This window comes from Tursiops truncatus, chromosome 3 (genome assembly GCF_011762595.2).
Source record: "Tursiops truncatus isolate mTurTru1 chromosome 3, mTurTru1.mat.Y, whole genome shotgun sequence".
Lineage (NCBI taxonomy): Eukaryota > Metazoa > Chordata > Mammalia > Artiodactyla > Delphinidae > Tursiops > Tursiops truncatus.
In genome coordinates, this window is record NC_047036.1 from 158,635,971 (window position 1) to 158,660,257 (window position 24,287).

The 24,287-nt window shown below is 57.6% G+C and overlaps 3 protein-coding genes across 18 annotated transcripts in view; 2 read left to right on the forward strand and 1 right to left on the reverse strand.

Moving 5' to 3' along the window:
- Positions 1-14,655, forward strand: part of SIN3B (SIN3 transcription regulator family member B) — a 37,483-nt gene extending 22,828 nt beyond the window's left edge. For all 3 annotated transcript variants that reach the window (XM_033853852.2, XM_033853853.2, XM_073803008.1), the window contains 11 exons: positions 2,430-2,637; positions 3,925-4,041; positions 5,156-5,394; positions 6,124-6,307; positions 7,065-7,668; positions 7,857-8,026; positions 10,490-10,663; positions 10,952-11,044; positions 12,118-12,212; positions 12,420-12,624; positions 12,724-14,655. In XM_033853852.2, the coding sequence (XP_033709743.1) occupies positions 2,430-2,637; positions 3,925-4,041; positions 5,156-5,394; positions 6,124-6,307; positions 7,065-7,668; positions 7,857-8,026; positions 10,490-10,663; positions 10,952-11,044; positions 12,118-12,212; positions 12,420-12,624; positions 12,724-12,954 (2,320 nt within the window). In that variant the 3' untranslated portion in view covers positions 12,955-14,655. The remainder of the gene's footprint in view (positions 1-2,429; positions 2,638-3,924; positions 4,042-5,155; positions 5,395-6,123; positions 6,308-7,064; positions 7,669-7,856; positions 8,027-10,489; positions 10,664-10,951; positions 11,045-12,117; positions 12,213-12,419; positions 12,625-12,723) is intronic.
- Positions 14,656-19,486: 4,831 nt separating this feature from the next.
- On the forward strand, positions 19,487-22,603 carry F2RL3 (F2R like thrombin or trypsin receptor 3). Its single transcript, XM_033853855.2, has 2 exons — positions 19,487-19,979; positions 20,275-22,603. Exons 1-2 carry the CDS (start codon positions 19,871-19,873, stop codon positions 21,306-21,308), a joined length of 1,143 nt encoding a protein of 380 aa, XP_033709746.1. The 5' UTR covers positions 19,487-19,870; the 3' UTR covers positions 21,309-22,603.
- A 273-nt stretch (positions 22,604-22,876) lies between these two features.
- The window catches only part of CPAMD8 (C3 and PZP like alpha-2-macroglobulin domain containing 8), a 99,528-nt gene continuing 98,117 nt past the window's right edge, over positions 22,877-24,287 (reverse strand). For 9 of the 14 annotated variants that reach the window (XR_012331040.1, XR_012331043.1, XM_073803011.1 and 6 more), the window contains one exon: positions 22,877-23,898. Coding sequence is in view for 4 of the 14 variants with exons in the window: in XM_073803014.1 (XP_073659115.1) it covers positions 23,855-23,898 (44 nt within the window). In the remaining 10 variants the exon portion in view is untranslated. The remainder of the gene's footprint in view (positions 23,899-24,287) is intronic. The other 5 variants (XR_012331041.1, XR_012331042.1, XM_073803015.1 and 2 more) reach the window with 1 other exon arrangement.

A 24,287-nucleotide genomic window follows, 5' to 3' on the forward strand; every position in this document is an offset into this window, starting at 1 on the left:
CCTCTACATCTCTAGGTTCCCTCTGCAAGTTTATTCCTTACCGTGTCTGCATTGGCATCCCCATGGCGTGGGTGCATTTTGCCAAATGCACCTTCACATTCCCCCACATCCCTCTGTCTGTCAGGAGGCAGTGGTATCCTCTGAGTTCTTTCTGTGGTTTATTCCTTTGTTTATTCATTCACTGCAGGTTGCAAAAGAGAGCATCTCAACAGTATTTATCACCTTTTGGTGACCCAAGATAGATGCTTGAGTTCTCCCTTTATTACAGTGTCAGGGTGATGAGTCGCTTTCCTGTCTCATCAGGCCAATTAGGAACTGAAAAACGGACCAATTTCTTTGGCGTTACATGAACTCATGAATTTAAACACATTCGATGTGTCTCAATACATTTTAAGCTGAGGAGACTGAGGCCCAGAACGGATACCTCACTCTGTCCAGGATAAGCTCTCATAAGAGAGCTTTGCACGGTGATGGGCGAGTTCAGGGGGATGAGGCCTGGAAGCCCACCCTTCGCTCATCGTCTGCTCTCGGGATCTGAGTGTGGCTGTTGAGTTTCACATAAATGGCATCATGCTGTCAGGCTGGGCTGTAGTCTTCTCTTTTTTTCTTTTTTAAACTCAGCAATTCTTAGACCCAACCGATCGTTTTTAGCGACTGCACAGTGTATGTACCATGGTTTTCTCGGCAGGGTCTGCAACAATGGACGTTTATCTCCAGTTTCCCCCTGTAATCCGTGCTGAGATTATGCTTTTGGGCTGGGATACTCAAAGGTCGAGTTAGGGTCATCAGGAGGTGCTTCCTTGGTGGTCCCAAGAGTGTACACACATCAGGGTGACCTTTTCACTTGGATTGACTTTCTGGAGCTGCTAAAGGTCTGTTAACACTCTGAAAAACCACCCAGAGCAGGGTGGCAGGCGTCACACAGTCTCGGCTAAAACGTGGCTGGTTTTTTACGTGAATTTGGACACGCTCACATCGAAGTACATCTGCGCAGCTCAGAATCCAGTGCTCTGAGCTCGGTCAGGGTCAGCTATTCCCGTTTCGACATGTGAGCAGCAGTTAGAGACTCCAGGCGGGGGAGAGGGCCACGCGGGTGTGCAGCAAAGTGGAGAAATGAAGCGGCTTCTGCTCGCTCATCTTCAGCTGGGTTCACGCCCACCCCCCTCCCCACCATGAGGCCTCTGTTTGCATGGGCAAGCCTCTTTCTGTGTTTGTACACCCACGGGCAGCTGAGTGCAGTGGCCCAGAGAGCTGCCAGCTGGTGACAGCATGGCTGGAGTTGGGGCTGGAGTGGGGTAAGCCTCCACTTAAGAGTGGTTTATCCTGCTGTAACCTCAGGCATCCTCTACACCTATGTTGTTGATGTCTTCCTTCCCTGCATTTCCGTTGGCTTGAGGGTTTTCCTTGTGAGCTGAGTTGGCGGGGGTCCTTACAGGCGGGCCGCCTAGGGGCACATAGTTAATGAGGGGAGACTGCCAGGCTTAGTAATGGCAGGATCATCACACCAGCTGTCAAAATATCTGCACCCTTTCTGTAGGATTTGATATTCATTTAAACATTAATGCAGATGACATTGGGGGTCAGTTGGCGTTAAAATCTTCCCATCGACATGCACGACCATTACCTTATGAGAATTTGTCTAGGGAGGGGGTCTCCCTCATGAGGGAGGAAGGCCCTGGAGCTGGGAAGCAGATTTTATCTGTCAAGGGCCAAGGGTCACTGCTAACCAGCTTCTGGCATTATGCGCAAGCAATACTACAGGCAATACTAAAGGAGTGGATGTGACCGACTGTTTACAGGCAGATGTGGGGAGATTGACTAGTTTGCTGATCCTTGGCCTAATGCCCGGCCTCTTCCAGTCAGGGAACATACATCGCTGACCCCAGCTTCTGCCAGTGCAGGTCATTTTATTTGGCGTGTTCAAGGACCTCCCGCAAGTGGTGGGGCCTGGTTGGTGACAGAGGGCTGGAGGGCAAATTCACACACGCGGCAACTTCACACGTGTTGGATGCTCGTTCTGCCTCTCGCCCCTCCTCTCTGATGTTGATTCTGACCATCTTTAACTGCCGGCATCAACATGAAGCCATTTTAACATCTCTAGATCATTCTCAGAAGGCCCTCGGGATGCTACTTACCGTTTGTCTTTATTTCTTTTTTTTTTTTTAATTAAAAAAAATTGAAGTATAGTTGATTTACAATGTTGTGTTAGTGTTTGGTGTACAGCAAAGGGATTCAGATATATATATGTATTTATTCTTTCTCAGATTCTGTTCCATTATAGGTTATTATAAGATACCAAATATAGTTCCCTGTGCTATACAGTAGGACCTTGTTGTTTATCTATTTTATATATAGTAGTGTGTATCTGCTAATCCCAAACTCCTAATTTGTCCCCCCCACCTCCCTCCGACTTGTCTTTATTTCTGAAGGAAATTTCCAGAACTCTTTGCACAGTTCAAGTCCTTCCTGGGGGTGAAAGAGCTGTCCTTCGCCCCACCCATGAGTGACAGATCCGGGGATGGAATAAGCCGGGAAATCGACTACGCCTCGTGCAAGCGCATCGGATCCAGCTACCGGGCGCTCCCCAAAACCTACCAGCAGCCCAAGTGCAGCGGGAGGACGGCCATCTGCAAGGAGGTAGCGCTTCCCGGGGCTCACGTCAGCTTGTGTGCTGCATGCTCCTTACCCCCTCCTGTGTTCCACGTGGAGGGCCGAGTGTTGAACCCCCCGATGGTGAATGGTGGATGGTGCCGGGATGTGCCAAAACAAAATGCATGGGTGGAGATGACAGTTTCTTACCCTGCTGGTGGTTCTGGCAAGCCGCAGCGCGCACGGCGCCAGCATAGGGTTTGGCTTGTTCCTCCGTCATTTAGACTGAGGTTTATTTCTGCCTTGAGCCCGCTCTGTTCCAGGTTCACTGCCCTCAGCATGTTTCTGTTTAGCTTGACCACTGAACACTTTTTCAGAGTTAGTAGACAGGCTTACTGCATTTCCAGAATTCAAGAGTGCCTGCTGGATTCCAGGATATGTAGTCTGGGAGTCAGCAGACTATGGCCCATGAGCCAAATCCGGCCCACTGCCTGTGTTTGTAAGTAAAGTTTTATTGGCACACGGACATGCCCATTTGTTTACATACTGCCTGCGGCTGCTTTGCCGGGACGAGAGCAGAGTTGAGTACAGGCGTGCCTTGGAGATATTGTGGGTTTGGTTCCAGAGCACTGCAATAAAGCAAACATCGCAATAAAGCGAGTCACACAAATTTTTTGGTCTCCCAGTGCATATAAAAGTTACGTTTATACTGTACCGTAGCCTGTTAAGTGCGCAGTAGTGTTATGTCTGAACAAAACAATGTATATGCCTTAATTTAAAATATTTTATTGCTAAAATAAGCTAACCATCATCTGAGCCTTCAGCGCGTCACTGATCACAGATCCCTATGACAAATGTAATAATAATGAGAAAGCTTGAAATATTGTGAGAATCACCAAAGTGTGACACAGAGACACAGAGTGAGCAAATGCTGTTGGAAAGATGGCACCGATAAGCTTGCTCGATGCAGGGTTGCTGCAAACCTTCACATTGTTTAAAAAAAAAAAAGGCAGTATCTGTGAAGCACAATAAAACGATGTATCCCTGTAGACCTGACAGACCAAATGACCTGCAAAACCTAAAATATTTATCTGGCCCTTTACAGAGAAAGTTTGCCAACCCCAAAGTATTGATAGTAAGATTTGTTCACTTGATCAAGGCCACGTTTTCTCTTAAAACCACTTTAAAAGTAATTTTACTATTTGTATGATAAAGTAATTTCCTGTGAAATCAGTATTGTTACTTATCCTCGTATCTTCTACGCTGGACAACACAGTAAACCACTCTGGCAGTGGGGGCCTGGCGCGCTGGTCACGGCATTTCCTCTTGGTGCAGGTACTGAACGACACCTGGGTGTCCTTCCCCTCCTGGTCAGAGGACTCCACCTTCGTCAGCTCCAAGAAGACGCCCTACGAGGAGCAGCTGCACCGCTGTGAGGACGAGCGTTTCGAGGTGTGTGTGCAGGCCCGCCTTCTCCACGGCCCTGCCCTCGCTTTCCCCAGTTCATCTCCTCTGCACCCTGGGATGTATGTATCCTGATCCTCCTTGAGCCCTCTCGTCTCCTTTAGAGTATCAGGGATTCCAGCACTTTCCAGCAGAGGGCAGCTCCTGAAAGCCTCCCTTTTCTGCCTTGCTGGCCTCGTGTGTGTGTGTGTGTGTGTGTGTGTGTGTGTGTGTGTGTGTGTGTGTGTGTGTGTGTGTGTGTGTGTGTGTGTGTGTGTGTGTGTGTGTAAATTTTTTTAATACAAATTTTTACCGAGATCATTGTAGATTCACATGCAGCTTAAAAAATAACACAGAGTGATCCGGGTGCCCTTTCCCCAGTGGTAACAGCTTGTAAATCTCTGGCACAGTGTCAGAGCCGGGATATGGACGTTGACCCGGCCATGATCTTATTCACGTCTCCCTAGTTGGACTTGTATTCATGGGGGGTGCGGGGGGGCAGGGTATCTTGTGCACAAGCCTGTGCATGTGTGTTTAGCTCTGTGTGGTTCTCTCACCTGTGGAGGTCCATGTATCTAGCACCACAGCCAAGATACTGAACAGTTCCCCCACCAGGAGGATCTCTCACACTGTTCCTTTATATCCCCATCCACCTCCCTCCCCAATTCCCAGCATCCATCAGCCTATCCTCCACCTCCTTCACTTTGTCCTAAGTGGAATCAGTCACATGGTATATAACTTTTGAGGATTGGCTACCCCCAGCACATGTTCTGGGGAGTCACCCGGGGGCTGTATGTACCACGTGTCCCTTCCTCTTCATTGCTGAGTGTAACGTGCTTTTGATGCCTGTGGGAAGGGTCAGCCTAGGACCCATTCCCCTCCTCAGATGGGTCCACCAGTGGTGAGGTCCAGGTGATGCCATCATCGCCCAGGTCTGGACCGCCCCCACACCCCCGTAACCAGCTGTGCTCCCTCCAGTCCCTCAGATCCACGTCAGGGCCACCACACCCTGATGTCTATCGTCCCCTCTTCAGTTCTGCACATCCCTCTGCCAGCCCAGGCCCGTCCCTAGGGCCCCGCTGACGCCCTGACAGCTGACCCCTTTCTGCTTTCCTGTCCATAGTTAGACGTTGTCCTGGAGACCAACCTGGCCACAATCCGGGTGTTGGAAAGCGTGCAGAAGAAGCTCTCCCGGATGGCGCCGGAAGACCAGGAGAAGTTCCGGCTGGACGACTGTCTGGGGGGCACGTCGGAGGTGATCCAGCGCCGCGCCATCCACCGCATTTATGGCGACAAGGCTCCGGAGATCATTGAGAGCCTCAAGAAGAACCCTGTCACCGCTGTCCCCGTCGTCCTGAAAAGGTGTCCTCATGCTTCTGACCACCTTGCCTGCTGCAGGGAGCCCCCCAGCAGCTCATTAGTGCTGTTTGTCATGGTGTAATCGTGAGGGGGTCCCTGGGGTCTCAGTCTGGTTGGTTACAGTGTTTTCCAGTCTTGCTTCATCTCCCCATTCCATTCCCGAGAGGAAAGCACAACTGTCAACAGTTGTTTGTGTCCTCCTAGAACTTTCTGCCATGCACATAATCAACATGAACATGAAAAGTAACTATTTTAAAGCACAAATGGGACCATCCTATATCACGGCTTGCCTTTTATTTAATCATATGTTTGGGACCCTCACTGTGCCAGGGAACAGGTATTGGTTAAGTGGCTGCCCTCAGCCAGGTGCTGTGCCCAGCCCTGGGGCTACAGAGCCAAACGAGCCCAACACAGTCCCTTCCATTGCGGGGTTCACAGTTGAGCAAGGGAGCCCGGCGGTCGAGCCAGCAGCTGCATAGAGCGCAGTCAGTTCTGTGGGCCAGGACAGCGATGTTTGAGAAACCTTAAAACTGGCTGTGCGGGTTCCACAGGGCCGTTACCCCCTCCCTCCTTTATACAGCACAGAGCCCGCTACACAGGCCTGGAGCTGGCTGTCCCGAGTATGGAACATGTCCAGTGGGTCTGTGGGTGGAAGACAGGCTGACCCTGCACAAGGATGACTCGGGCGGGTGTCCCGGGCTGTCCGTGTGCTGAGCCCCTCTGGCCCTGCAGGCTGAAGGCCAAAGAGGAGGAGTGGCGGGAGGCCCAGCAGGGCTTCAACAAGATCTGGCGGGAGCAGTATGAGAAGGCGTACCTCAAGTCCCTGGACCACCAGGCCGTGAACTTCAAGCAGAATGACACCAAGGCCCTTCGCTCCAAGAGCTTGCTCAATGAGATTGAGAGCGTCTATGACGAGGTGAGGCCCTCCTCAGCTGGGGTTGGGGCAGGCTGCCCGGCCCAAGCTCTGGCTCTCCTGGCCTCGAGCAGATGGCCAGCTCTCTGTGCCTCCGTTGCCCTCGCCGGGCTGCGTAGGGGTGAGGATGGGTGTTTTCGTAGCACCCAGCATAGGGCTGGCCCGGGAGGCAGATTGAGGCCACCCTGCCATTGTCAGCAGAGAGGGGTGACTAGGGCCGACCGTGCTTCTGTGTGGCTCTGGACTCAGTGAGGGGAGTGGTTGGCGTGGGCTGGTGAACGGGAGCGAGTAGGTGGGAGGCTTGTGCCAGCACCGGGTGATGGCAGGACCATGGAAGGGCTGGTGGCAGGCGGGGAAAGGACAGAGGCAGGGAACGTTGCGGGATGGTGACGGACTGGGTGTGCAGGGCTGAGGGGGCCGGGCCGGAGTGCAAGCAGTTGCAGGTCTTCTGGGGTCTAGCCAAGTGTCTGTGAATGAATGATGGTGGGCAGAAGCCCGTGGTCCTCCCTGAGCCTTCCTCACCCCCAAGGCAGCCTGGGTCAGCTGGACTCGAATAATCAGGGTGCTGCTCGCCTCGTTTCCCCCAGCCTCTGAGTGCTGCTGCAGGCCTTGGTAGTGGGAGTTCGGCCTCGTTTTGGTTCCAGAGCTCAGCTGGGCCCCCAGCCATTGTGATGCCCTCAGAGCCCCATGGCCCTGGACCCCGTACTTGGAGTTCTCCCAGTGGGTCGCTTCCCGTCTAACAGCCGCCCTGTCTCCCCAGCACCAGGAGCAGCACTCGGAGGGCCGCAGCGCCCCCTCCAGCGAGCCGCACCTCATCTTCGTATACGAGGACCGGCAGATCCTGGAGGACGCTGCCGCCCTCATCAGCTACTACGTGAAGCGGCAGCCGGCCATCCAGAAGGAGGACCAGGGCACCATCCACCAGCTGGTGCACCAGTTCGTGCCCAGCCTCTTCTTCTCCCAGCAGCTGGACCTGGGCGCATCCGAGGACTCCGCCGATGAGGGCCGGGGGAGCCCCCAGGGGCAGAGTGCAGACCCTGGTGACCGGAAGAAGCCAGCGCCCGGACCACAGAGCAGCGCCCCGGAGGAGAAGGGGGCCTCGGGCGAGGCGCCGGCCACAGAGCAGCAGCCGCCGCAGCACAAGCCCCTGGATGACGTCTACAGCCTCTTCTTCGCCAACAACAACTGGTATTTCTTCCTGCGCCTCCATCAGACCCTGTGCTCCAGGCTGCTGAAGATCTACCGCCAGGCACAGAAGCAGCTCCTGGAGTACCGGACGGAGAAGGAAAGGGAGAAACTGCTCTGCGAGGGCCGCCGGGAGAAGGGCAACGACCCCGCCATGGAGCTGCGGCTGAAGCAGCCAAGTGAGCCCCTGGGCCCAGGGATGACACCATGGGGGCTTGCCTCTGAGATCCAGGAGGGGAGGCGGGCCAGCTGAGCAGCTGCCCCAGAGCCACGGGCCACCTGCAGTGGGAGGCGGTGACTCCAGATCCTTCCTGGTGGTGGCCGCGTGGGAGCCGGGCCCTCCGTGACCATGGTGCCGCCCCCTCAGGTGAGGTGGAGCTGGAGGAATACTACCCGGCCTTCCTGGACATGGTGCGGAGCCTCCTGGAGGGCAGCATCGACCCCACGCAGTATGAGGACACCCTGCGCGAGATGTTCACCATCCACGCCTACGTGGGCTTCACCATGGACAAGCTGGTGCAGAGCATCGCCCGGCAGGTGAGCAGGCGTGGGGCGGGCAAGCGGGCAGCGCCTCCCTGCGAGTGCCTTTCCTTCACTACTGTGCCTGCAGTTGATCCCGTGCTTGGCACCTTTCCTTTTTTTTCAATTAAGGTAGAATTCTTGTAAAGTAATATTCGCCAGTTTTAAGTGAGCGTTTCAGTGGAATTTAGCACATTTGCAGTGTTGTGCAACCATCATCTCTGACTAGTTCTAATTTCCATCTTCCCCCAGAGAAACCCTGTCTCCATTAGCAGTCACTCCCCATCCCTCCTCTCCCAGCCCTCTTCTGTCTCTCTGGATTCGCCTGTTCTGGGTATTTCACATAAACAGAATCACATACTATGTGGCCTTTTGTGTCTGGCTTCTTTCACTCAGCCTAACATTTATAAGGTTCCTCCACGATGTAGCGTGTGTCAGTATGTCAGCCATTTTTATGGTCACATAACTTTGCGTTGTGTGGATGGACCACATTTTGTTCTTCCGTTCATCCGTTGATGGACACTTGGGTTGTTTCCACCTTTTGGTGGTGGCGACCGGTGCTGCTGTGGATGTGCGTGTGCGAGGATATGTCTGAGCCCCTGTTGAAAAACCTTTCGTGAGGGTTGTTTGGCAACATGTAAAGAAACTGGCCCACTTTTCCTGGCGGGGGAATATCCGTGACGTGCATCAGCATCACCCCCAGCTGAATGTCAACAAGAGGAAATTGGTCATAAGTGTATAAACAGCAAAGCCCCAGACAAGTCGGGTGTGGTCCCGGGACGTGGGTCCTGCTTGGTGACCACTCAAGTTGTTGTTCAGCTTGACTTTCATTTCCTGGTTATCAAGTGAGGCTGTTCATCGTAAAGTGGAAAAGCAGCAGAGGAAGGAATAATGTCGTTACTCTGCCACCCAGGTACCGTTACTAGAAACTGTATAAAAGTGGCAGTTCCTTCCAGGTTTTGCAGATTTCTTATTGAAGTAAAACACATACAGAAAAGTGCCGACTCCTCAGTGTGCAGCTCGGTGGGCCTTCGCAGATGGACACCCCACCCGTGTCCACTCCAGCCACCCCCCCACTCACGGGCACCCGCTGCTGATTTCTGACACTGGGGTAGAGTCCCTGGCTTTGAAGCTGCATAAACTCAGCGTCTGGTGCATCCAGGCAGCGTGATCCTCTGAGATTCCTGTCTGTTGAGATGCCCGTTAGCTCCTTCGTCGTCCACCTGGGAAGGATTCCAGGGACGAGCTCCCACTTGGGCCCTTGGAGCAGCGCTTTGCATCCCCTGTGGGCCGTATGTGTGCATGACCTCTGCTCCCCTGGGTGGGGTGCAGGCAGACACAGCCAGCCTTGGGGGGAAGCTTCCAGATTCCTGGCCCACTCTGGTCCTGCCCCGGGGGACCGGGGCGGGGGGGAGGGCTCTCTCATCTCTCCTGGACCGAGCGAGTCAGCTCCCAACAGGCCACAGCTCTCGGGAAGGCGGCCCCATCTGTAGCACCGGGAGGATTGGACCATATATACTTTGACTCATGCCTTCTTTTAAAAAAAAACTCCTTCTCTCCACAAATGTCTCCTGTAAAACCTGTTTTAAAAGATAAAAGAAGCAATAAAAATGGAGCCGTTTAGTTGGAGCCATAGTGAGGACAGGGCCCCCACGTGTGGCTCACAGGGCCCCTCCACGCAACACCTGTAACCTGCAGCGTCGTATCCACACTCTTTCCTTCCTTTTATTTATTTATTTTTTAAAGTAGCATTTCTTATTTTCAGTAACAGCAGCTAATGTTGATTGGGAATGTGCTGGATGTCAGGCACCACATGAGACCCATGTGTGTCCACGCGTCGCTGTGTGCCCTCAGCAGAGGGACACACAGAGCGGAGCCTGAGGCCCTAAGTCTGCAGTAGCCTGTCTGGGCCACAGCTCACACGCAGAGGGGCCGACTCACGCCGGCCTCGGCCTTTTCCAGTCCTTGTCTCATCCTAGGCCTAAAGGTTTTAAGTATGCTTATAGGTATTAAAGGAATCACTTGTGTTTATGCCTGAACGCTGGCGGAAGACGATCACTGCTTTTATGATTACCCTCCCCATTTTGGCACACTTCCGTTTGCATCTTTTCTGTGCGTTTCTCACACCCAGGCAGGGTTTGCTGGTCTGCTCTGGTTGGCTCGGGTTGCTCTTGTCTGGTTTGGTCTAGTTTGGTCTCGCTGTTGGTCTGGTCAGGTTTGCTAGTTTGCTCTGATTGAGTCTGGCCTGGTCTGCCCCAGTCTGGTCTGGTTTAGTCTGGTCTAGTTTGCTCTGGCCTGCATGTGGCATGGAAGTCGATCTGCACGGCCCGTTGGACGCTGGTCTTCACCCCCACCCCGTGGACTTTGCCACCCCGTCTCTGGGTGAGGTGGGGGCTCCAGCAGGAGGTGGGAGTGGTGGCTGTGTCTCAGCCCTCCTGGCGGGCACACGCCAGGCACCCACCGGCCCTCCCTCCCCGGCAGCTGCACCACCTCGTGAGCGACGATGTCTGTCTGAAGGTGGTGGAGCTCTACCTGAACGAGAAGAAGCGGGGCGCTGCCGGCGGGAACCTGTCCTCCCGCTGTGTCCGCGCCGCCAGGGAGACCAGCTATCAGTGGAAGGCCGAGCGGTGCATGGCTGACGAGAACTGCTTTAAGGTGAGAGGCCAGCCATGCTCAGCCCCACACGAGGCTGGGGGGAGCACGGCGGGCACCCACGACAGGAGCCCAGTACCGTGTGCTGCTTTCGCTGGGCCTCTGGACGCAGGCCCCGGCCCCGGAGGGCACCACAGGGCCTGTGAGGTGGGAGCCCGGCACGTGGTCCCTCAAGGAAGGATGGGGCTTGGAGGCTGGTGAAGAGGGATCACTGATGACCTTTCGACCTCATCCTCTGCCAGCCTGGGCTGTTCTCGTGGCTTCAGGCTGTTTGTCCCCCTCCTTCCCCAGGTGATGTTCCTCCAGCGCAAAGGGCAGGTGATCATGACCATTGAGCTCCTGGACACCGAGGAAGCCCAGACAGAGGACCCACTAGAGGTGCAGGTGAGGACCGCAGCCCTGTGCTCTGTGCCTTGTACACACCATGGGGGCCAGGGGCAGCCACAGGCAGCATCGTGGGGCTCCCACCACGGGAGCCCATGCACATGCTGGCCGAGCACAGGCCACAAAACGTCCACCAGAGAAGCCTCTGTGCAGGTTGAACGCTCTCCTTGGAAACGCATCAGGAGGTGGGAGTTGCGGAAACCCCGGCTCCTGCCACCTGCTGCCGACACTGTGCCATCCGCCCATAGCCAGCCCAGTCACTCAGACCCCGCGGCATGTGGCCACCGCGCTCCCTGTGCATGGAGCTCAGAGCTCTGGGTGCCCCCTGACCACCAGGAGAAAACCCACCTGGCCCACACGTTGAGGCGCACATTCCGCTTGGTGCCCGCACGCCAGGGAGCAGGGCCCAGAAGCCCAAGCTGCCTTCACAGAGCGGGGGCGCCACCCACCACAGCCTCGGGGGCTCCCTTCACAGCGCCCTCCGCTGGAAACACTCCAAAACAAGGGAGGGGAGGGGCCTGCACACCCGGTCCCTTCCAGAAGTTTCCAGCAAATGTGCTTTTGTTAAGCTTGAGTCTGGAGGAGCCTCGTGCTTTAACAGGGTGGTGAGCAGTTGAAGGATCGCTCGGACGCTGCAGGCCATGTCTGCCCTGGACCTGGTGACCGCTCCAGGCCCCCCCTTTACTCAGCCGCAACTCCTGCCGGTGCTCCCCCTCTTCCTACCTGCTGTCTGTGTCCTGATGTCTGTTCCTGCCCACCATCCCCCAGAGCCCGCTCTCCTCCGTGTCAGGGGCCTCCTGTTCCACGTGAACTTATCACGTGATGGATACAGGAAAGTCGTTACACAGCAGGGATTTATCCACTTAAGCACGAAATGCCATAAATCATCTGAATAGTGGCCTGGGTGTGTGTCTCCCGCTCCAGCAGAGCCCTTTATCGGGAGCTGCAGTCTGCTGGTCTCTATCACAGTTCAGGGTCCTCGATAGCTGTTATCCTAGTGCTTCGGGAGGGGTGGGGACAAAGTCCCCGGGAGCCTCTGATGACCTGGGCTGCATCTCCCTCTGTCCCCCAAGCACCTGGCTCGGTACGTGGAGCAGTACGTGGGGACCGAGGGTGCGTCCAGCTCGCCCACCGAGGGCTTCCTCCTGAAGCCTGTGTTCCTGCAGAGGTGAGAGGACTTTGGGCCCGGGGGCCTCTCCCACCGTTGCCAGCACCCAGCGTGACGGGGTTTTACTAGTTTTCACGGGATCAAAGGGTTTGGGTGGTGGTTTTCATTGCTTCAGATTGCGTTTCTCCAACCCTGGGAGGTCAGGCATCTTCCCAGTGTTGCTGGGCCACGAGGACCTTCTAGTCTGCAAATCCTCCTCGCCCCCAGGAACCTCAAGAAGTTCCGCAGGTGGCAGTGTGAGCAGGTGCGCGCGCTGCGAGGTGAGGCCAAGAGCTCCTGGAAGCGGCTGGTCGGGGTAGAGAGCGCCTGCAACGTGGACTGCCGCTTCAAACTCAGCACCCACAAGATGATGTTCATCGTGAACTCCGAGGACTACATGTACCGCCGTGGGACGCTCGGCCGGGCCAAGCAGGTGCCCCTCCCTGCCCACATCCCGGGAACCTGGGGGCCAGCCCACAGCTGTCTGGGGTGCCTGGGCCATCCTGATTCTTCTCTCCCCCGCCCCCTGCAGGTGCAGCCCCTGGTCCTGCTGCGCCACCACCAGCACTTCGAGGAGTGGCACAGCCGCTGGCTGGAGGACAACGTGCCGGTGGAGGCAGCCAGCCTGGTGCAGGACTGGCTGATGGGCGAGGAGGACGAGGACATGGTGCCCTGCAAGACGCTCTGCGAGACGGCTCACGTGCACGGGCTGCCGGTGACCCGCTACCGAGTGCAGTACAGCCGCCGCCCGGCCTCGCCCTGACGCTCCCACACGGGCACCACGACTCGCACTTAGTGCAGTTGCTTCCTCGGCCTGTGTGCCCATCGGGCGTTTTCATGAACAGTGTGAGGGGAGCAGAGCGTCCCCCAGCCTTGCTGCTATGGGCTGTGAGCTCCAGAGAAGGGCGGGTTGTGTCGGCTCTCGGCCCCACGCTGCCATCCCTCTTGGCTTCCCCGCTTCCTTTGGGCCCGTCCTGTGCCAGACGTAAAGCACTCCCCGCACTTGAACTCTAGGGGCTCAGTCCCCACTGGAAGGGGGAGAAGCAGTGCACCGCTCAAGGCACAAGTGAGTGCGTTCACATGCCTGCTGGGCTACTCCCGTCACACATGCCAAATCCCCAGGCTTGGGCACCACTGGTCCTTTCCTGCGTATGGTGAAAGTGGGTGGAGAGCCGCGCGAGGGCTCACGTTCGAGGGCTCACGTTCAGGAGGGGTCAGCGTTTGAGGGTCCCTGACGTCGGAGGAGTCGGGCCCAGGTGGACTTGCTTGAAAAGCATGTCCTTCCCAGGCTTCTAGAAACATTTCCCAAGCTGGGCAACAGCCTGCATCTGACAGTTCGGGCATCGGCTTGGCCCAGCGGGTGCCTGCCTGGGGTCCTCAGTCACTTCGGAAGTGAGAAGAGCCCTTTCAGCCAGACTGTTGGGATCCTGCTTTGACATCCAGACAGAGTGGGCAGGCGGCACCAGAACTGGCCAGAAGACCCTGCTCTGGAAAAGAAGAGACTCAAACCCCATGTTGATCCGACACCTGGACTCTGGGCACGTGAGGGGAGGGAGCCTGGCCTGCCGCACCTGCTGAGCTCGAGTGGTCCCACCCTGGGAGGGCCCTGGGGTGTGGTTGTGTACCTAAGATGGACATTCTAGAAGTATATATATGCACACATATTTATTCCTTTATGCTCTCTTAGTGGTTGTAAGTTCTACAACGGCCAAGTCCCACGGCCTCTCTGGGGGTGACAGCCCTCTTCGTGGACTTCTGCATACCCACCCCAACGCCTCCATTCCGGCAGCCACCCCCCGGGGCGGGTATGGTGTGAGGGGCAAAAGCTTCTGTGCCAAGAATGCCAAGCAGTTTGGGCTAGGAACCAGCCTTTTGAACTTCCGGCACCACGAGAAGCTCTGGCCAGGCCCCTGACACCATCAGCGAGTGGGCTCCACTGACCCGTGGGCCTGGAAGAACCCCCGTGCAGCTGCCTCTGCCAGCCGCAGCCCTTGCCTTCCTGCAGCTGAGCTGTGCCAAACACCCAAGGTTCCGGGAATTGGAGACGTGTTTCTAGAAGTTTACCTGTGGAACTCGAGGTTTGCAAAGCCTGTGACTCCAGGCCTGGGCGATTCCAAGGCCAACCTGTCCCACCTGGGTGTCTCCTCATCCGTGTTTTCTCACGTGTAATCCATGCACTTTGTACGCATCCTTGTTTTATAAGAAGGAAACTTACCAGAATTCCTGAACCAGACCCTCCCGGCAGCCGTCCTCCTCGGGAGCCCGCAGCCCCTCCCGTGCCTCTGCGTGGGCCTGGGGTGCGGGCCGTACCCCACCAAGCCCCCCATCCTGCATGCTTCTAGCGAGCATCTCTTCTGGTTTTGAAGAATTTCTGTTCTGGGGCTTGTACTTCCTTTGCAGCTGTTTTGAATGTAGTTTTCCTTTTCTATTTATTTGCACATTAAAGCTAAAAATTAAATATTGATCTAAAGCTGTGAGGTTCAGTCAGTCATTTCCTGTGAGCAAATCTGGGGGTGACCTCTCACTGCCAGGGGAGTTGGCCTGACCGCAGGGAGTGTCTGCACAGGCGCGCCTGGGAGTTCTCAAACCCCATGTGGGGACCCCCCCCCCACCCTGGCTTCCCTGTGGCTGCGCAACAGGGTCCTGTTTCCCCCGGGGCACGGCCCCGCCTCCAGGGTGTTCTCTAGAATACGTAAGTCCCCTACATACAAGCAAGTTCTGTTCCGAGAGCGCGTTCGCCGAGTCCAATTTGTTCCGAAGTTAGCCTAGGTACCCAACTAACACCATCGGCTATATGGTACTGTACTGTAATAGGTTTATAATACTTTTCATACAAATAATACATAAAAAACAATAAAACATTTTGAACCTTACAGTACAGTCCCTTGAAAAGGACAGTAGTACAGTACAACAGCTGGCATACAGGGCTGGCGTCAAGTGAACGGGTGAGAAGGGTTACTGACTGGAGGAGGGAGAGGAGGTGGGAGATGGTAGAGCTGAAGGATCGTCAGCAATAGGAGACGGAGGGCAAGCTGCAATTTCACTCACGCCTGACGCTGATGGAACCCACGTTCGCAACTTGAAGGTTCGTATGTAGGGGACTTGGGTGTGTTCATTCCCAGCTCAGTTTTCGTATTTGCTGGAAATGAGAAGTGTTTCCTTCCAGTGTTGCACATGCAAAACAATTTGAAGACTGCAGCGTTTGCTGTGGGCTTTCTGTGCCTGCCCACCCGCTTCTGACACCAGGTCCAGAAGCCCACAGATGGCGGGGGATGCGGGGTCTCTCCCTCCTCTAGCCCTACAAAACCACCCTCCGTGCTCTCTGGTCCCCCCTCCCAGCTGCCCCCCTGCCCCCTCCTTTCCTCTCACCTCCTGTGTCTTCACCATCATTGGGTCCCCTGAACATCTCCAGGACCCCCTCCTACCAGCCCCACACCTGCCTCCAGGTAAGAGGGAGCCCTCAGCTCTGCTTAGGGTCCTCTTAGCTGCCCCCCACCCCACGAGGCTTTTGCAGCGCAACTGGCCGACCCCCTCCCCTCGCACTCAGTGCGCACTGCCAGGCCTCACCCATTGGGTCCCTGAGCTCAGCTGGCCCTGCCTTCTGCCCAGCCCACCCTGCCCACCTGGCAAGTCCTCTCCCAAGAGTTGTCCCCAACCTTCCCAAGGGGCCACAGCTGCCTTCCAGGGACCCCCACACACACACACCCCTGGCAGTGCGCAACTCCCCAAAGGGTCAGAGCTCCTGGGGAGTTTGTGACCGAGGCTTCGTGCGGCCCTAGATTTCTCCTGCCGCAAGCTCACATCCGGCCGTGGCCAGGGCCCGCTCTGTGCTCCTAGACTGGCTTTTGTTGGAAGCCCTGGGAGGGCAGGCCTGGGAGGCAGATGGTGGCTGCAGCAGCTCCCAGGAAGGACACCCGGTCCCAGGAGAGCAGACAAGAGGCGTCCCCAGGGACTTCTGTGGCGGGCAGAACTCTTGGCCCCAGGATTCCAGCCCTAGTGGACACCTTCCAGAAGAGCGCCTCCCCTCGAGTGGGCAGTGCCTGTGACTGGGATGAGGTTCCTGGACAAGAGACAGGAGGGAGGGTCTCCGCTGGCCTGAAAGACAGCAGCTCCACGTGGCAGATGAGGACCTGGGCCCTGTGCGTACATAAAGCAGCCCTCATCCTAACGGCCCTGCAGCTCCCCTTCCGGCCTCCTTCAAGTGGTGCGGAGCTGCAGGACCAGGTGGGCTGCCCTCCCCTCCCTAGCACGGTGGTGGGGGGGGTTGCCTGTGGTGCTTGGGGCAGCAGTGGAGTTGAGGGGCTCAGGTAGAACATTTACTCTGTTCCTAATGAGGTGTTTGCCTTGCTGGGTCTTTGCAAAATAGAACTAGCGCAATGCACCTGATGTCCTGGCTGAGAATGAAGCTGATTGTTCTAAAAAGCAAGTTGACCTAAAATCAGTCTCAGCAGGTCCGTGGCGGGCGTGGGGGTGGGGTGGGGGGGTAGAACTGGTAGCGGTGGGACTGGTGGGGATGCAACGTGCCCAGAAAGAGCCTGCAGGGATGGGGGGTGATGAGCATGCCATACCTCCAGCCCTGCCGGAGGCTCTCCAGAACCTTCTCCATGCAGCCCTGTGTGCGGGAGCTCCAGCCCACAGGACAGGTGAGCAGACTCAGATTTGGAGTTCCAGGGATGAAGCATAGGGCCTCTGTGGTTGGGAGGGCTGGACCTCAAACCTTGGTGCCCGGCAAGTCGGGGGTCACAGCACCCACCTCTCATTCTGGTCCGAGGGTTAATGTCCCTGGCCGCAGGCCGAGGCCCAGCCCGGGAATGAGGGGAGATCCGGGCACATTTGCAGGTGCCCATCTGGCTTCAAAGTACAACATAAAGAAAACACAATTTCCACAAAGATGGCCATCCCGAGAAGCATTGCCTCGGAAGGACTTGAGGGGCTGAGTCATCAGTGACCTCCATCTTCTAGTGGAGACGGTGAGGCAGGAAGGGGCAGCCAGGGAGGACAGGCTTGGGGGAGGGGGCTTGGAGGGTCCAGATGAGGCTGGAGGATGAGGAGTCCCAGGACTAGCCACTGGCTTAGGTCTGTTTGCCGTTTTTTTCACTTATTTATTTATTTATTTTATTTATTTTTTTGCAGTACGCGGGCCTCTCACTGTTGTGGCCTCTCCCGTTGCGGAGCACAGGCTCAGCGGCCATGGCCATGCCATGCATGTGGGATCTTCCCGGGGCACGAACCCGTGTCCCCTGCATCGGCAGCTGCGCCACCAGGGAAGCCCTTTCACTTATTTAAATTGTGGTAAAATACACGTAACACAATTTACCACGCGACCATTTTAAGTGTACAGTTCAGTGACATAACGTACACCCACGTTGGGAATTCCCTGGTGGTCCAGTGGTTAGGACTCGGCGCTTTCACTGCCGACAGCGTGGGTTCGATCCCTGGTTGGGGAACTAGGATCGCGCAAGCCTTGCAGCGCAGCCATGAGTAAATGAGTAAATAAATAAAGTACATCCACGTGGTTGTATAACCATGCCCACCATGCATCTCCAGACTCTGTTCCTCTTCCCAAACCGAAACTCTATCTTCAACTAAACACTAACTCCCCACCCCTAGCCCCTGGCAACCACCCTTCTGCTTCTTTCAGTCTCTGTGCATGTGGCCACTCTAGGGACTTCATATAAGTGGAATCATACAGTCTTTGTCCTTTGGTGACTGCCTTATTTCACTCAGCACAGTGTCTTCAAGGTTCATCCATGTTGTAGCCTGTGTCAGAATTTCCTTCCTTTTAAAGCTACTATTATGCCTTTTTTGAAACATGAGTTTTAACGGAAAGTGACGCACGGCACAGAAAATTCCAATAGCACAAAAAAAGCTCACAGAGAAGAGTAGGTGCCCATGTCCCTCCCGCTGAAGGCAGCTGCCCCCAGTGTCCCCCAGGAGGTATTCACGTGGCTTGTCATCCGATTGGAAACAGCGGCCCGGCACCTCCACGGCTGTTTCCGTGGCGGCAGGGGTGGGGAGGGTTGTTTATGGCCCCCCCCCCCGCCCCGCTGCCGGAAATTTCCCCGTACAGACGTCTTCCTGAGCGTTTCCCTGTACAGACCCACCATAAATTCCTAGACACGGAATTCCTGAGTCAAACCACCCGCCTCACGCTCCAGTCTGCCCTATCCCTGGCAGGGAAGAGCTGCCGGGCCCAGCTTCCCGTGAGCACAGTCCCTGCTCTCTCCTGGAGGGCGGCAAGGGGTCCCCATCCCCGTTTTCCTGTGCGCTGAGGGCATATCATCATCATCACTGGTCACGTGTGCTGTGAGGCGTAGGTGTGGGATGAATTTGTCATTGGTGCTGGTGGAAACTGCTCAGAAATGAGGGAGAGGTTCCTGGCTGAGACCCCTGCCTTGACTGGAGCTCTCCAGGTCTCGATCCCTGCCGACCAACCCTGGGGCTGGGGGGGCAGGGACCTCAGCATCTCGGCCTCTGGCTACACTGACTCTGTGCAGGACTGCTCGGTCATTTCCTGGCTGGTTCCCGTGTCCCCGAGTGTGTGGCTAGATTAGGGTTCGCCATACCAGGACACGGCTGCATCTGACCCCCTCTCCCACCCCTAGTTCATTTCTTCTTCCCTGACCCCCACTGCCCCCTTGGGGTCCATCTGCTCCCAGACATTGCCCCCACCACTGTGACCCAGCCCTGACCTCACAGAGACCGAGCACCCCCAGTGCAGGGCTCCCCCAGGGTAGGACGGTGTAGCTGCTCTGAGGTCTGGAGGGGGGATCGTATTCAGGACGGAGGAGTACCCTCCCCTCTGGGTGGGACGTGGAGAGGTCTGAGGGGTGAGGACCCCAACGGAAGGTGGTTCAGGGGGCTCTCTGGGCTGGCTGGGCCACTCCCTCTGGCTCATGTACGGCTGTGGCCCCTGGTCACACCTGGGACCCCAGGCTGAGCGTGGGGTCAGGACCAGAGCAGAAGCGGCTTTGAGAACTGGAAATGGGCACCCCCCCAGAGGGGGCTGCAGCCACGCTCCCCTAAGACCCCCAGGACAGCGCAGGCTCAGCATCGGGGGTTCTGGCTGAGAACCAAGACCTCCTCAGCAGGCTCACAAGGCCTGCCCCTCTCTGCGCCTGCCGGGGGACCTGTGCTGGGGCGTGCGTGAGGCTGCATACGGCAGGGTAACCTCCAGAGAGGGCCAGGGGCATCTGGGGGGGTCCGCTCACCTGCTCTGGCCTCTGATTTGGGGTCCTGCCTGCCAGAGCTGGGGGTGGGGTTTGGGAGAAGGGGGCTTCAGGAAGGGCCAAGCGTTCCTGATGGAGGGAGGGCAGCATGGCACGGAGGGCTGGGCTGTCACGAGGATGGGGCCGAGATGTGATCGGCCAGCAAGAAGGGGCCACTTGGCCTACAGAGGCTTCCTAGGCTGGATGGGGGCTACAGCCTGGCGCCTCCTCTCCCATCTTACTGGCGCAGCACCTAGACCCCAAGTAACTCCAGCTGCCAGGCCTCCTCAGGCCAGGCTTTGGGCCTCCCACGGGCTCATGGGGGCAGGGACCGGTTTATCTCACCAGACCTTGTCCCCTCCTCCGCCGGCACTCAGGAAGCTGGGGGCGGGGGTAGGGGGGTCCGGCCAGGCAGGAAGCCTGAGGTCAGCCGGCCACAGCCCAGAGTAGCCGGCACCCAGCACCGGCAACATGTGGGCTCTCCTGATGCTGTGGCCCCTAGCACTGGGGTTCAGCCTGGATGACACTCAGACCCCCATTATCTACGACGATGATGGGGGCAGCACGGAGAGAGGTGATGGTGAGTGACCTCGGGCCCTGCCTTGGGACTGGGGGGGTGCCCAGAGCCGGTGAAGGGGAGACAGGGAACGGGGGTGGGGCTTCTCCAGCCCAGCCCTGAGTCCACAGGGCTGGGGGTTTCCATGTCCAGCTCTGTCCCACCAGCCCAGGGGCTCCTGAGAGCTGGGGGCTAGATCTACAGTTCCTCAGGGGCCTCGCCATCCAGCTGGGGAACAGGTGAGGGGCTAGGGGTGGGGGGGTGACTCCTGGCCTCTCAGCGCTTCTATCCCCTTTCCCTCCGGGCCTCTCTCCCCCAGATAGCACGCCGGGGCCCCACCCGCGCAGCTTCCCTGGCCAGCCCTGTGCCAATGACAGCAACACTCTGGAGGTCCCGGGCAGCTCTCGGGCACTGCTGCTAGGCTGGGTGCCCACGAGACTGGTGCCCGCGCTCTACGGGCTGGCCCTGGCAGTGGGGCTGCCCGCCAATGGCCTGGCGCTGTGGGTGCTGGCCACACGGGTGCCACAACTGCCATCCACGGTGCTGCTGATGAACTTGGCGGCGGCTGACCTGCTGCTGGCCCTGGCGCTGCCGCCACGCATCACCTACCACCTGCGGGGCCAGCGCTGGCCCTTCGGCGAGGCCGCCTGCCGCCTGGACACGGCCGCGCTCTATGGTCACATGTACGGCTCCGTGCTGCTACTGGCCGCCATCAGCCTGGACCGCTACCTGGCCGTGGTGCACCCGCTGCGGGCCCGCACCCTGCGAGGCCAGCGCCTGGCCATCGGGCTCTGTGTCACAGCCTGGCTGGCGGCAGCCACCCTGGCGCTGCCCCTGGCGCTGCAGCAGCAGACCTTCCGGCTGTTGCGTTCGGACCACGTGCTCTGCCACGACGTGCTGCCCGTCGGTGCCCAGGCCTCCTACTGGCGGCCCGCCTTCATCTGCCTGGCGGTGCTCGGCTGCTTCCTGCCGCTGCTGGCCATGCTGCTGAGTTACGGGGCCACCCTGCGCACGCTGGCGGCCGGCGGCCGGCGTTACAGCCACGCGCTGAGGCTGACCGCACTGGTGCTGACCTCGGCCGTGGCCCTCTTTGCGCCCAGCAACGTGCTGCTGCTCCTGCACTACTCAAACCCGGACTCTGACGCCTGGGGGGACCTGTACGCCGCCTACCTGCCCAGCCTGGCGCTCAGCACCCTCAACAGCTGTGTAGACCCCTTCATCTACTACTACGTGTCGGCCGAGTTCAGGAGCAAGGTGCAGGAAGTGATGCTTCGCCGGGCGCCCGGTACCGCAACAGCCTCCAGGGAGGGGTGCAGCCCGGCGACCTGCACCCGGTCCTCCTCGTTTGTGTGACAGCCCCTCCACAGGCCGGACAAACAGGAAGGGGGTTGCACTGGGTTGAATAGGGTCCCCTCCCAATTCATGTCCACCGAGAACCTCCAAAAGTGAGCTTATTTGGAAATAAGGTCATTGCAGGTGTAATTAGTTAGGATGAGGTCACACTAGAGTAGGGCGGGCCCAAAATCCCATGTGACTGGTGTCCTTACAACAAGAGGACACAGAGACACACAGGGAAGCCCATGTGACCACGGAGGCAGAGATGGGGTGATACGGCCACAAGCCAAGGGATGCCACAGACTGCTGGCAGCCACCAGAAGAAGTCAGGAGACCAGCCTGGGACAGACGCTCCCTCAGAGCCCCCAAAAGGAGCCAACCCTGCTCACCTTTATCTCAGACTTCTGGCCTCCAGAACTGTCAGAGAATAAATTTCTGTTGTTTTAAGCCACCTGGTACGTGGTACTTGGCTACGGCAGCCCCAGGAAACTAAGATGAGCATTAAATGCAGGTTCCCAGGCCCAGCCAGCTCGCCTGTGTCCGTGTCCAAGGTGTGGACAAGGCGAAGCTGATGCTGCCTTGGACCTGCAGCAGGTCCCCACCCAGGAGGAGGCTCGGGCCCCCTCCCCGCTTGTGGCCCAGGCGGCTGGGAGCCCCGTTGGCGGTCCTCGTTCCCAGGATGGGCCTTAGTGTTCTGGGGCACCTCCTGAGCACTGGAGACCTCTACTCTGCTCCCCAAAGCCTGGTGCAACCCATCACTGGGAGCCACAGGGCTCAGCCTCCTACTGTCACCCTGGCTGCAAGACGTCACCTCCTCCTGCTTTCCCTTGGTCTGATCCCTCTTCTCAGGTAACTCCCCCATGGACTGGGTGGGTGGAGCAATGTGAAGATTTACAGTGTACACCCAGGGTCAGGGGGCTGCAGCTTCGCAGAACCCACCCCCAGCCAGCTGAAGGCTGCTCTGCATCAAGGCAGGGGGCACCACGTGGGGAAGGGCAGCCGTAGCCCCAGACACACATACACACACACCCTGCCGCTCCCCACCCCAGAAGGCAACACAGTGTCCGGAGCCACTGAGGCATCCGCTGTGGGAATACACAAAGCCCTCTCTAGAGGCAGAGGGGAATGGGTGCCATTCCCGGGCTCCCCATCAAGTTCATATGTCTCTGGTCTGGGGAAGAGTGAGCCGGAAGCCCCAGGACGGACACACACACACACACACACAAGCCCGCGCGCACACGCTCTCCCACGTAAAAGTGAACCTGGGGCTGTGTGAATAAAGTCAACAAAGAATATCATGTCAATAGCCTGGTATGATGATGTGCTAGAGTCTTCCAAGATGTTACCACTGGGGGAGGCTGGGTAAAGGGTAGCCAGGACCTCTCTGTATTGGTCTGATTTCTTACAAGTGCATGGGAATCTACGATTACCCTGGGATGCAAGTGTTCCAAAGCCTCACCCTGCCCTGAAAGGCTGGGCTGTAGATGAAGGAATGGAGGTGAGGGGCCGGAAGGGAGCTGGGCTCCAGCGCTTGGAGCTGCCTCTCAGCCTCCCCTGTCCGCAGGAGGCCCAAGTCTGTCAGGGACTCTATGGAAATGAGCTTTTATTACACCAGCAGCCTCTATGGCAAGTGGCAACAGGGCCTCGGCAAGGGTGCAGTAACCTTGCAGGATGGCAGGGGTCAGGAGCGTGGAAAGTGGCCGGTGCTGCACGACGGGGACCCACAGGCTGGGCAGCCCCCTCAGGGTCTCCGTGCTGTCCAGAGATGAGCAGTGTTGGCTGAAATAAATTACCACCGTGGAGGCGGAAGACAGGAGAATGCAGGAGGGGGCATGGAGAGCCGGGAGGCAGGTCTGAGCACACGGCTTCGGTAGGTCCAGAGCTGGGACACCCTCCGTGGCTGCTAGGAGCGGGACAATCTTCCAGGCGGGGCACTGGAAGATCAGGGGTTCACAGGTCGAGGTCAGGAAGTGGGCAGATGAAGGGGCATCTGTCTGGAGCCCAGGACTTTCTCTGCAGAGAAAGTGGTGGTGCTGTCGAGGCTAAACATTCAGGGACCCCTGGGTTGAGGCAGGGGTGCAGGGACTGTGACAGTTCTGGGATAATTTGGGGTTTGGGTCCGGGGGTTCAGCAGCCCAGGCAGTCATTATGCAGAAAAGCAGCCTGGTTCGTTTCTAAGTTGCTGACGCTACGTCCTTGATTTGGCCAGAGTCGTGCCCCCTCAGAAACAGGTCTTTGGCTACGAGTCCTTCCCAGAAATGTCCCTCCTCCAGGGAGCAGAACGTCAGGCTGTGGGAGCTGCTCTGGCCACCCAGCCCAAGGCTGTAGGGTGGGGTGACTTGTGCTCCAGCTGCAGCTGGCGGGGAGGGGGGCACCTCCAGCCACCTTGCTGACCATCCTTCTTGTTGAGGTGGGGACTGGGCCCCCAGGAGGCCCACCATCATCTCTGATGGTCTGTTTATCGCGTTTGGAAGCAGGGGTCACCCGGGCAGGGTCCAGCAGCCCTCAGACAGTCAAGTCTCCTGTCAGCGACCCTCTTCCGGTGGGGCGAAATCACGGCCACATCACGTCTTCCTGCTCGGAGCTTTAGGAAGAGAAGCCACTCTGACTGATGGGGAGAGAAGCCGAAAAATGCCTGTGGGCTGCCAGGCCTGGCGAGGGCGGGACTGCGGACCACTCCCTAAACCCGCCTCCAAGTGGCTCGGCCTGGCTGCCTCCGTCCACTGGGACATGAGCGCCCCACCTGGAGCCGGGGTTGGGGGGACATGGTCCAGCAGGGCCCCTCAGGACCCCGCCCATCCCCACCAGGCCACAGTGATGGGATGGGGCCTTCACTTCTGGTAAGAATGAGCGCAGCATGCAAGGGACCACTGACCAAATAGAAGACTTATCTGTGGAACTCAATCAGCTATGAAAAGGGAGGAACTACTGACACAACACCATGGATGGACAGCAAGGGAACTCTGTTGAGTGAGAAAAAGCCAATCTCAAAAGGTT

What these genes read in the sequence shown, in the direction of transcription:
- F2RL3 (XM_033853855.2), top strand. Translation starts at nt 19,871, where the DNA reads ATGTGGGCTCTCCTGATGCTGTGGCCCCTAGCACTGGGGTTCAGCCTG. An exon ending in CAGCACGGAGAGAGGTGATG is followed by an intron (nt 19,980 to 20,274) that starts GTGAGTGACCTC and finishes TCTCTCCCCCAG; the next exon opens with ATAGCACGCCGGGGCCCCAC.